The sequence below is a fragment of the Nicotiana attenuata genome, unplaced genomic scaffold (genome assembly GCF_001879085.1).
Source record: "Nicotiana attenuata strain UT unplaced genomic scaffold, NIATTr2, whole genome shotgun sequence".
NCBI lineage: Eukaryota > Viridiplantae > Streptophyta > Magnoliopsida > Solanales > Solanaceae > Nicotiana > Nicotiana attenuata.
Window position 1 is genome coordinate 238,938 of NW_017671115.1, and position 12,172 is coordinate 251,109.

A 12,172-nucleotide genomic window follows, 5' to 3' on the forward strand; every position below is an offset into this window, starting at 1 on the left:
GGATGTTGACACTAAAATCTTTGAAATCCCCTTCCACACTTTTCATGATTAGCGTGTCTTTTGTTTATGAGAAACTAACTCCTGATGGACATAAGATATTGTCCCTAATAACGGATCTAGATTAGTATCAGGGCGGAGCTATAACATTAGCTATAGGTGCGTATAAATTCAATAATTTTTGCTTAGATTATATATTTATATATATTAAAGAATTTATTTGAATAAGTACTATTTATTTAATAGCAAAACCACCAACTCTCTTGTTTGAAAATTCAAAACTCATAAACTATAAAATCTTGCTCCTCCTTTAAATAGTATATATGCAAAACTAAAATAAGTGTAAGATTTTCTTTGGAATGCACAAAAAGCGTGAATACATGGTCTAATTTTTATTACACACACGTATATATTCACATGGTATATTATATTACACACTCACACAGAGTCTGATCCGCGTCTGTTATTCGCGTATCAGTGCTTAACAATTGTTACGTGACTCACATTTTTTCCCCCTTTAAAAAAAAAAAAAAAAAGTAAAACCACTGAGCGCTTCTTTTCTCATTCTTTAAAGTTTTTAGCCAATTCTTGAAATTGAACTACAATTTTGTAATTAACATTTGTATTAGAGCATGATAAATATATAACTCTAAAGGAGTAATTATTTGTTCATTATTAACCCATACTTCTTATATTCATCAAGCTCCTTACATGGACTTACTATCTGTTGATGGTGAAAATTCTTTTCGCTCAATATTTATAATTTATAAATTGGAAAAGGGTTCAAAATGCCCCTAAACTATTGGAAAAGGTTTAAAAATACCCTTCATCCACCTATTAGGCTAAAAATACCCCTCCATCCATCTTTTTGGTTCACTTATGCCCTTTGACCGTTAGGTCAATGCTAAATTAAAAATTATTATTATCCTTTTTGTAAAACTTAAAAAAAAAATTACAGAATATTTTCGTTTTTTAAAACTAATGCACCAGTAGTTCACTAATTTAGTAAAGTCTTTTTTTTTTTCAGTTTTAACAAAAAACAATTCAGTTTTTACAAAAAAAAAAAAAAAATCATTTTTTTCAATTTTTGTAAAGCATTTTTTTTGTAAAAACTGAATTTTTTTTTTGTAAAAACAAAAAAATTAATAAAATATTTTTGTTTTTGAAAAATATTTTTTTTTACATTTTTACTGTTTTTAAAAAAAACATAAAAATATTTTTTCTTTAAAAAAACTGAAAAACGAAAATAAAACGAAATGCTTTAAAAAAAACTAAAAAAAATGAAACAAAAAAATTTAAAAACGAAAATATTTTGTTGAAAATATTTTTCAGTTTTTATAAAACTTAAAATATTTTATTAGAAACATTTTTTTCCTGTTTTTACAATTTTTTCCAGTTTTTACAAAAAAAATGCTTTAAAAACTGAAAAAATGAATAAAAATAATATTTTTTTGTAAAAACTGAAAAAAAAAAATAAGAAGACTTTACTAAATTAGTGGACTATTGGTGCATTAGTTTAAAAAAACGAAAATATTGTGCAAAATATTTTTTTTTGTAAGTTTTACAAAAAGAATAATAATAATTTTTAATTTAGCATTGACCTAACGGTCAAAGGGCATAAGTGAACCAAAAAAGTGGATGGAGGGGTATTTTTAGCCCAATAGGTGGATGAAGGGTATTTTTAAACGTTTTCCAAAAATTTAGGGGCATTTTGAACCCTTTTCCGTTTATAAATAAATAAATAATCAGAAAAGCAAAACAGTCTAAAATAAGCCTAGGGCGGTTAGGTTTTTATTTTTTATTTTTATACAATCAGTAATCTACTTGGATTGTATTATTTTTTTTAACAAAACTTAGTCCAACTTGGTCTTGGAAAAGGAAAGAAGGACGTTATTGCAGTTAACCACAATAATCCTTCTCCCACTTTACTTAGGCCACAAGATTAAGCGTATTAATAAAAGCTAAATTAATCCCACAGACCGTTGGACTCACCCAACAATATTCCCAAACTCTATATATAGCCACAGTACCACAACTGCTTTATAATTTCTACCAAACACTTATAACAAAGTAACTAAGTTTCAAAAGCCATGGCGTTGAAGAGAAGCAGAGAAGAAGAATCAGTGGAGAAATTAGCAATGGCGAATTGTGTAGATATAATGAAGAGAAATCAATCAAACGGACGTAGTAAAATCTTTGAGTGCAAAACATGCAAAAAACAATTTGATTCGTTTCAAGCATTGGGTGGACACAGAGCAAGTCATAAAAATACAGCTATTAAACTCATGTTGATGAGTACTTTTCCTAACGAGTTACCTGTTAAACCTAAGAAACATGAATGTTCGTTTTGTGGTGAAGAGTTTGCTTTAGGCCAAGCTTTAGGTGGACATATGAGAAAACATCGCGACGAGTTGAATCAACAGCAGCAATACCAGTATAAGAAGAAGAAGATACAAGAGAAGAGTGATATATCTGATCAAGAAGATGGTAAAGAGAAGAAGGATTTGGGTAGTGAAGGGATTTTTTTCTTGGATTTGAATTTGACGCCATATGAGAATGAGTTGATGGCGGGGATAGTTCCTGTTCATTCTTGGTTGTAATTAATTAACTTCTTAGTTAGAGTACAGTTAGAGATTTCTGATATTGTTGTTGTGGCTTGGTGTATATAAAAGAGCTACACAAATTTTAATTTGTTCGTAATTAATATGATCGTTTTTTGTGCAAAAATTTCTTTCTTATATGCAAGTTTTTTTTTGTGCGTTTAAATTGAAAGAGTTTAAGTTGTATGTATTGACAATATAAATAATTTTTTACACAATCAGATTAGTTGTAAGGCAAGTAAATGCGTAATAAGCCGGTGTAGAATGAATATTTATTTGAATATATGTCACGAGCCGTGGAAGCCGTCAGTATCTTGCATTATGATAGACATGGGCGAAGCCACGTTTAGCAAAGGGTGGTCAACTGACCACTCTTCGTCAAAAAATTACGAAAACTTACACTGTGTATATAAGTAAAATATTGATTTTAGATATATAAAACCTATATTGAACATCCTTTGTCGGAATTTTTTTTCAACTTCTTTCAAGTTTGAACACCCTTCAAAACATTTCTGGCTTCGTCACTGATGATAGGCTGTCTACATCACAGCTCTCGGGTGTGGTGCTTCCCGATCCTACGTGAATACGGACCATCTTGTATATCGGACTGCCCTTTTTAGAGAAGATCGTATTGAATAAATCCAACAGACTATTTGTGTAGAGATCCTTTAACAAATGTGTTTTGGGTTGTTGTTAAGGGTAGTTAAAGATCATTGAACTCAACCATCATGGCATCATGTTTAAATTCTCCAATTCTAATTTTGGTATTTTTCCCTTGTTTACTATATACATTAACTGCTATTGAATTACGCAAATAAATTGACAAGGAGAATTGTCTAATTTCTTAATTAGAAATATGTGCACTTACGTACTGATCACTCAAAAGATTTTCTAAGTTGGAAAATATATGGAGTTTAATAATTTTCTCGAAATAATATTGATTATGCAATTACTCATGAATATAAATTTGTACATTGACGGTATATTCCTTTTTTTTCGATTTTACATAATAGGTTTAGGAAAGGATATCTCGATCAACTTTCAAACTTCTCGTTTACAAATTTTGATATTGTACATATTACTTCATTGGTAAATAAAATACTTTAATTACCAAAAAAAACTTTCAAACTTCTTGGCTTAATACAAAAATGATATACATTAAAACAATTAAGAATTTCAAAGTTTCCGAAAGTTCTTTCGTCATCCCATAATTTTCTCTTGTTCCTTCTTTTTCTTTTGCTGCACTTTTCTAGGTAGTAGTTGTTGCTTTCAAACCATATGCGGATTTAAAATTTTCAGAACATAAGTTATCTATTAAAAAAAGAATAAAAGAAAGAGAATATTTAGTGGGAATTGATTCTTATTCCCTTGAGTAAATAACCCAATAACTAACCAAGTGCCCCATTGGACCTTTTTTTGGAACATAAGCACCAACAAATAATATTAGATTAATTCTGAAAAATATGTACATAAAATCCCTAGTTTGATGGAAAGACAATGGATTCACGTACCCATAATTTGGGCCTAAATCTGCCCCCGTTCGAAACGACTATATGGATGACTTTGAAATTTGAATAATGTCACTAGAAAATCATTTAAAAAAAAGAAAAGGAATTAAATAAAACCCACATGAAATGGTAAGTTATATTTCTTGTTTGAGCTAGAGTTGTTGACAGCTTCAACAAATAATCTGTGTTTTAATACTAAAAAGTGATCTGAAAACTAAAACTAATTAAATTTGAGCGGAAGAAATTCCTGATAAATGGAAACAATTAAAATGGTTATTGCGTTTTTCTTATGATAAAAAATAATAACAAAGGATGAAGAGGAGATCAAGAAAGATCTGAGATTTAGAATTGATTTACGCCGACTATTTCCCCTTAAATTATTCCACTCAAATCAAATAAAATTTATTAATAACCTGGATTACTAGTCACCGTGGGTCCCGCCAAAGCTGGAGCTGCTCGCCTAGTAAAATAATATTACACGGGAAGTACACTGTACACACACACAATAAAAGGCAAATTAAATAGTAGTCCATCCTTTTAAAATTTAGCATTAAAATATTCCTCGTTTTTTATATGGGGACTAAAATGAAAAATATCTCAAACTTAAAATAGTTGTAATAGAAAGCTGTCACACAAAATCCATACTTTTCACACAATATTTTGGTCACTTTAGTTTAGAAGCATGTGGTACAAGAGTAGTAATACAGGAGGATTGCATTGATTGTGTTGTGGGGATTACTAATGTATAAATTAAATACAAGAATTATAATATAAGAATTCTTTATTGTTGGATGTTCGATTTTTGTAGTACAAAAAAAATTATTATATAATGTATATTCTAAGAAGAATATGCTTTTATTTTTTAACACAAATGTACGTAATAGGTATTTGTTACGACATTAAGGGTTATTTTTATCATTTAATTGTTTCTATTCGTGTATTACTAGTCACCATATTACCGGGGGCGGATTTAGATGGGCGGATGGGGGTTCACCCGAACTCTCTTCGTCGAAAAATTACGCTTATATAAGAAAAAATTTGATTTTTATCTTTATATATTATATTTCGAATTCCCCTGACATAGTCCAAAAATATAGCTTAGCAGTCAAGTAGGTTCAAAACATTTGTGAACTTATTAGTTCAATTCCCACTAGCTACACAATCTCTTTTAATTTTTTACCTTTTTTTTTTGAATCCCCTTAGCAAAAATCTTGCCTCCGCCACTACATTTTTTCTTGTTTTTCTTTTCTCTTTCCTTGTATTGATCGGCCTTGGCCGGGTGTAAGTGGGGAAGACCCGCAATTAACTTTGTAGATAAATGAGATCTTCTTTCCGTTATTTGCCTTGTGTCTGTTTTGTACCTCCTCTTTTTCCCCCTTAGATTTTTCTTTGCATGCGCTCGAAGGGGTGATTTGCCTTCGAGTTCGACTCTGGTAGGCATGTTAGTTGTTAATTGTTGACGACTCTTCTTCGACTCGGGGTGAGCGAGTCGGAGCCGTTGCTTGGCGATAGCGGCACTTAGCCTTAGTCCCAGTTCGGGCGCGGTCGAACTGTCGGCCGTGATGACAGAAATGCGGCCTTGTAGTTTGGCGATAGCGGCACTTAGCCTTAGTCCTAGTTCGGGCGCGGTCGAACTGTCGGTCGTGATGACAGAAACGCGGCCTTGTAGTTTGGCGATAGCGGCACTTAGCCTTAGTCCTAGTTCGGGCGCAGTCGAACTGTCGGTCGTGATGACAGAAACGCGGCCTTGTAGTTTGACCGGGGCCGGACTTTACGTGTCCCCAATCATAGTTTGAGTTGGGAGTACTTACTTGAAGGGCGAGGGTGCCTAACCTGTGCCTCGATTCGTTGGAGGTTGGGTTTCGCTGAGTTCAATGATGAAAGCGCTTGGTCCGAGTCCTGGTTCAACTGTGGTTGAACTTGTTAGATTTGAGGACGGAGGCGTCTAGCCTTATGGTTCAAGCGAGGTCGAACTCGTTGGATTTGATGGCGAAGGCGCGTGGCCTGAGTCTTGGTTCGACCGTAGCTAAACTTACTGGCGAAGGCGCATGGGCTTGATTTTATGGCGAAGGCGCGTAGCCTAAGTCATGGTTCAACTGTATTTGAACTTCTTGGTGAAGGCGCATAGCCTGAGTCATGGTTCGACCGTATTTGAACTTCTTGGCGAAGGCGCATAGCCTTGATTTAATGGCGAGGGCGCATAGCCTGAGTCCCAGTTCAACTGTTGTTGAACTTGGTCGATTTTGATGGCGAAGGCTCATGGCCTGAGTCCCAGTTCAACTGTTGTTGAACTTTGTCAATTTTGATGACGAAGGCGCATAGCCTGAGTCATGGTTCAACTGTATTTGAACTTATTGGCGAAGGCGCATAGCCTTGATTTAATGGCGAAGGCGTCTAGCCTGAGTCCCAGCTCGACTGTTGTTGAACTTTGTCAATTTTGATGGCGAAGGCGCATAACCTGAGTCATGGTTCAACTATATTTGAACTTCTTGGCGAAGGCGCATAGCCTTGATTTAATGGCGAAGGCGCATAGCCTGAGTCCCAGTTCGACTGTTGTTGAGCATGGGCTTGATTTTATGGCGAAGGCGCGTAGCCTGAGTCATGGTTCAACTGTATTTGAACTTCTTGGCGAAGGCGCATAGCCTTGATTTAATGGCGAGGGCGCATAGCCTGAGTCCCAGTTCAACTGTTGTTGAACTTGGTCGATTTTGATGGCGAAGGCTCATGGCCTGAGTCCCAGTTCAACTGTTGTTGAACTGTCAATTTTGATGGCGAAGGCTCATGGCCTGAGTCCCAGTTCAACTGTTGTTGAACTTTGTCAATTTTGATGACGAAGGCGCATAGCTTGAGTCATGGTTCAACCGTATTTGAACTTATTTGCGAAGGCGCATAGCCTTGATTTAATGGCGAGGGCGCATAGCCTGAGTCCCAGTTCAACTGTTGTTGAACTTGGTCGATTTTGATGGCGAAGGCTCATGGCCTGAGTCCCAGTTCAACTGTTGTTGAAATAGCCTTGATTTAATGGCGAAGGCTCATGGCCTGAGTCCTAGTTCAACTGTTGTTGAAATAGCCTTGATTTAATGGCGAAGGCGCATAGCCTGAATCCCAGTTCAACGGTTGTTGAACTTGGTCGATTTTGATGGCGAAGGCGCGTAGCCTGGTCTTAGTTGTGGGTATTGAGTGCCGAAGCTCGGTTTTGATTCGAGACCTTGAGCAGCTTATACGTTGTCCTCCCAATCGGAGTAGATAGGTTGTCTTAAGGAGACTCTTGGCTCGAGATATCTCCGTGCCGGTTTCTGGCCGGAGCTCGTATCGGGGATGCGGTAGATGCCTTACAGAGATTCTCCCTTAGGAGGGGCTTCTTCTTTTTTTTTTTTGCACTATCCAAGATCAGAGAGAGAGAGGACTTGGATCTTGATTTGAGATCTTCGAGTTCCCCTTGTCCGACATGCGCTTTGGCTTGTTTGAGCTGGGTTGCTTTTGTTTTCCTTTTCTGGCGTTTCTTCCTTTTTGGTCCAGGGAAGAACTACGCGATTTTGCTAGGAAATCCCCACAGACGGCGCCAAATTGTTTGCTCAAAAGTTATTACATACCTTATGAGTATAAAACAATATAAATAAATCACGGAAAAATCATAGCAAACCGTAATAATCCGTTGGACCAAATGAAGGAAACGAAAATAAGTACTCAGGGTTAGGGGGAGAAACATTAGAGGCCTAATATTGATAATATTGGTTTGGTCTGCCTCTCCATGAAGAGGTTCAGAGCCTTACAATGGTGTTCCTCTTGCCCATAATATGGGTATCGTTGTCTCTTTTTTCTCTCTCAATAGTGGCGAAGAAGAAGCCCCCCCTTTCTAGGGTTTCCTCTCTTGGTATTTATAGCTGTGGGCTTCGTGAGCTGGCAATAAGTGGCCGTGACCACGTTGGGATTTCGCCTTCATGGTGGCAGATGGGCCGTGGCCTTGTTGATCGAATCAGATGAGGGTTGAATATCGTTAATACTAAGTGGTCGTGCCACTAATTAATCATGAATTAGCTTAAGACGGGATTAGCTTCGTTAATTATCGTGGGGTCGGATTCTGATATATATATATATATATATATATATATATATATATATATATATAAATAATTGCCGCATTACTTATGCGGGTATGCGGGTACCAGTTGCGTAGAAAGAAAAATTGAAATCATATATTAATTGTATGAGTCATGCTAATTTTTATGTGGAAACTATAACAATACCAAATATTGGTTGGTGTTTTTATTCCCAACTTGTGTACCAAGAAGTGGCGGTATGTATTAAAGGGGTTTTAACTGATACTTCTTTAACAGAAAATTTTAATATATAGCTAGGTAATGTTTCTATATATATATATATATATATATATATATATATATATATATATATACATATATATATATTGACTTTCCTTGGGATTTTTGGGTTTACTTCTATATATTTTAACCCCCATTAGTAAAAATCATGACTCCCCCACTCAAAAGGCGAAGCTACAATGTTGCCTAGGGGTTCGGTTGAACTTAGTAGTTTTAGTTCAGATCATGTATTTGTCTTAAAATATTCATTAAAAAAATTAAAATCCTGAATTCATAAACTTAAAATCAGAACTCCGTCTCTGCCCCACTGCTGCCAAGTCACTGCATTCATCACGAATTCACAATCACCAACCAAGAAGGTGAGTCCAAAAAGTGCATTTGTCCTTTTCACTAGCTTGCTTACGTTTGCACGTGTGTGTTTTTTTGCAGCCATTAAAACCATATGAAAGCTCTAGGAAATGTTCTAGAAACCTCAAAGAACCCAACACTAATAAAAACTCTCTTTTACTTTTCTTCTTTCTTTCGTTCCGCTCGCATCACATGACCTGAAAAATTCCTTAATTCACATTATTTGACAAAACGCGGTCTATTTTTATCCACTTTTAGAATACCGGCCATTTCGTTGACTAAACTTAACCAACAAGGAAAATTAAAACAACACTATTAAATTGTCCTAAAAGTGTCATGTATTTGTGAAACACGCAAAAGTCAGAAACAAGATTAACTCAAACCTATATATATGTGAAGCAACACCAAACCAAATGTATCATATCTCTTACTTCTAAGTTCTCACTTTTCTTTCAAAGTTTCAAACTTAGGTATACAAAAAAAAATTGTTTTTTCGTCCAAACTTCATACTACAACTTTGAATTAATTTTCTAACGCAACATGACTGGCATGAAAAGAAGCAGAGAAGAGAACATGCAAGTGGAAGCAGAAGCCATGGCTAACTGCGCCTTAATGCTATTGTCTCGTTTAAACAACAACAACACGACTTCAACAGATCGAGATTATCATAATGAGTTTGAATGCAAGACTTGTAATAAACGCTTTCCATCTTTCCAAGGTCTTGGCGGCCACCGGGCAAGTCATAAACGGCCAAAATTACTCGCCGGAGCCGGAGATTTTCTTGTGCAATCCAAAAAGAATAAAATGCATGAATGTTCTATTTGTGGTATGGATCAAGCTTTAGGTGGACACATGAGGCGTTACCGTGGTGAAATTAATAAAACGTCGACGGCAGCCGAAAAGACGATGATACCGGTCGCCGGAAAGAAGATGATACCGGTATTGAAGAAGTCAAATAGCAGCAAGAGAATTTTTTGCTTGGACTTGAACTTAACCCCTGATGTAGATGTTGACTTGAAGTTATGGCCGACGGCGCCGGTTTCATCTCCGGTTTTGCGATGCTTTTTTTAAGTCCCTTTCCATTGTTATTCTTGTGGATATTAATTAGGAGAAGCTGACAAGCTATAGTTTTTTTTTATTTAAGTTATATTCTTTTCGGACACCGAATTGAATTAATTTTTCATTTATATTACTTGATTACATTGATTCTTTTACTCGTTCAGAGTATCTGTTTTTCTTTTCATTGAGATTGGTTTTACCTTGAGTTAATCAGACGATATTAAGCAATTTGTGAGATCGATGATATTATTTTAACTTTACATAACATATTATGGAGTTTAACATTAAGGATTTAATTTCTTTACACTGTGTTTAACTTGATTTGATAGTGTTAAAAACAGTAGGTGGTTGATCGGTGGCTCTTCAAAAACAGTAGGTTTTGCACATCTTCCATGGTGTATCCTGTCTTAGCCAAACGATCAGCCACTTCATTTCCCTCTCTGTAAGTATGCACAATTGTGACGCTATGCATTCGGTCCAGGAGGTGCCTGCAGTCAGAGATTAAATTAGTATAAACGACGTTATCATTCTTTAACAGGGTTAGTACGGAACCAAATTGCGAGTAGTTGCCAATTCCAGCCCATGAAAGAGGGCTTGTAGTTCTGAATGGATTGTGTTTGCAGTGTCATAGTTACCTACAAATCCTATAATCCAATTTTCATTTAAATCACGTATGATTCCCCCTATGCCTGCTTTATGAGTTACTGATGATGTAGCCCCATCAGTATTTAATTTATAGTAGTTTAGTTTAGGGGGTATTCATTTTATAGGCTGCATTGTAGGAATATTTTTTGTTCCATGTTTGTGGCTAAGTAAGTAAATTTCAGCACTTGGTTAGTGATTAATTTAGTGGATAGATGGTGTTGTGTATTATTAAAGTTGTGACTGTTACGAGCAATCCAAATGTGCCATAATGCGTAGGAAATAAAAGTTTTATTATTGATACAATAAGGCATGTTCTTTCGTTTAGTAGTAATAAAACTCCTTTACCATTGTGAAGGATGTGAAAATCTACTAATATGTTTAATAACCTCCATTAGTCCTAAGTGTGTCCACATGTGTTGTATGTTTGGACATTGTATAAACATGTGGTTAATAGTTTCCTGACCTCTCTTACATATTTGGCACTGGTCGTCTAGTATTATACCTATACGGTGCAGATAGTGCCTTGTAGGTAACCTATTGTGCATTGTGAGCCACATCAATGTTTTAATTTTTTATGGTACTGGAATCTTCTAAATCCAATTATATAGTGGTGTGTCTGCTGTTGTGTTTATGTCTTGTTGTAGTAACTTCAAATACATTGATTGAATGGTAAATTTTTCGTTGTTTGTTAAACCCCAGTATATAGTGTCAAATTTATTAGTGTAGACAGGCACATTGATCCTATTGATATTGTTTTTTAAATGGCTTAGAATGTTAAAAGGTATTTCTGTCCAGTTCCATTCATTTTGAGCTCTATAAGTAGATATAGTCCTGGTAGTGTGTTGTAAAGGGATAGTAAAGATCTAAATGTGGTGTTTGGAGCAATCCAAGCATCATTCCAAAAATTGATATTAGAATTGGTACCCATTTGCCATTGGATTCCATGTTGCCTAATATGATATTGTGCCAAGTATTAGAAAACCCTCATGTTGTATTATTTTTGTATAAGAGTGTTAGCCCAAAATTGATTGGGTGAGTGAAAGAGGCGCCAGGATAGTCCTGCTAATAGAGCGTTATTTTTTAATTCAAATTTCTATATGAGGCCTCCTAAAATTTTTGGTGTAGTGACTTTTTTCCAGTTGACTAAGTGTATTTTCCTTTTTTTGGGAGTAGTGCCCCAAAGGAAATTACGCAGATATTGCTTCATTTTGTTGATAATATTTTTAAGAATAGAAATGTAATGCATTATATGGTTAGGCAAACTAGAAAGGGTAGATTTAATGAGGGTAAGTCTACCTGCTAGTGATAGAAAATTTATTTTCCATCCTGCAAGTCTGGCCTTGAAGTTATCTATGAGGAATTGGAAGTCTGATTTATTTGGTCTCTTTTGAAACATGGGGAAACCCAAGTATTTGCCAAAGGTTAGTCCTTCATTCAAGCTAAAGCAAGAAAGTATATGATTTTTGGCTTCAGCAGTGCAATTTTTTTAGAAGAATATTTTTTATTTTTGGAAATTAATAGTTTGGCCTGATAAATTATTAAAATTATTAAGGGTGTCAATGATAGCGTTGCAGCTTGTATTATTAACTTTAGAGATAAGGTTGATGATGTCGTCTGCAAAAAATATGTGTGATAGTTGCGGTCCATTTTTAGAAATTTGTATGGGTTTCCGTAA

At 35.3% G+C, this 12,172-nt stretch overlaps 2 protein-coding genes across 2 annotated transcripts; both read left to right on the plus strand.

Moving 5' to 3' along the window:
- The first annotated feature begins 2,025 nt into the window (after window positions 1-2,025).
- Window positions 2,026-2,763, plus strand: LOC109206001 (zinc finger protein ZAT12-like). The gene has a single exon (XM_019368766.1). The coding sequence runs from the start codon at window positions 2,088-2,090 to the stop codon at window positions 2,595-2,597; it is 510 nt and encodes a 169-aa protein (XP_019224311.1). The 5' UTR covers window positions 2,026-2,087; the 3' UTR covers window positions 2,598-2,763.
- Window positions 2,764-9,173: 6,410 nt separating this feature from the next.
- Window positions 9,174-10,061, plus strand: LOC109206007 (zinc finger protein ZAT12-like). Its single transcript, XM_019368773.1, has one exon. It carries the CDS (start codon window positions 9,334-9,336, stop codon window positions 9,862-9,864), a length of 531 nt encoding a protein of 176 aa, XP_019224318.1. The 5' UTR covers window positions 9,174-9,333; the 3' UTR covers window positions 9,865-10,061.
- Window positions 10,062-12,172: the final 2,111 nt, after the last annotated feature.

What these genes read in the sequence shown, in the direction of transcription:
- LOC109206007 (XM_019368773.1), top strand. Translation starts at nt 9,334, where the DNA reads ATGACTGGCATGAAAAGAAGCAGAGAAGAGAACATGCAAGTGGAAGCA.
- LOC109206001 (XM_019368766.1), top strand. Translation starts at nt 2,088, where the DNA reads ATGGCGTTGAAGAGAAGCAGAGAAGAAGAATCAGTGGAGAAATTAGCA.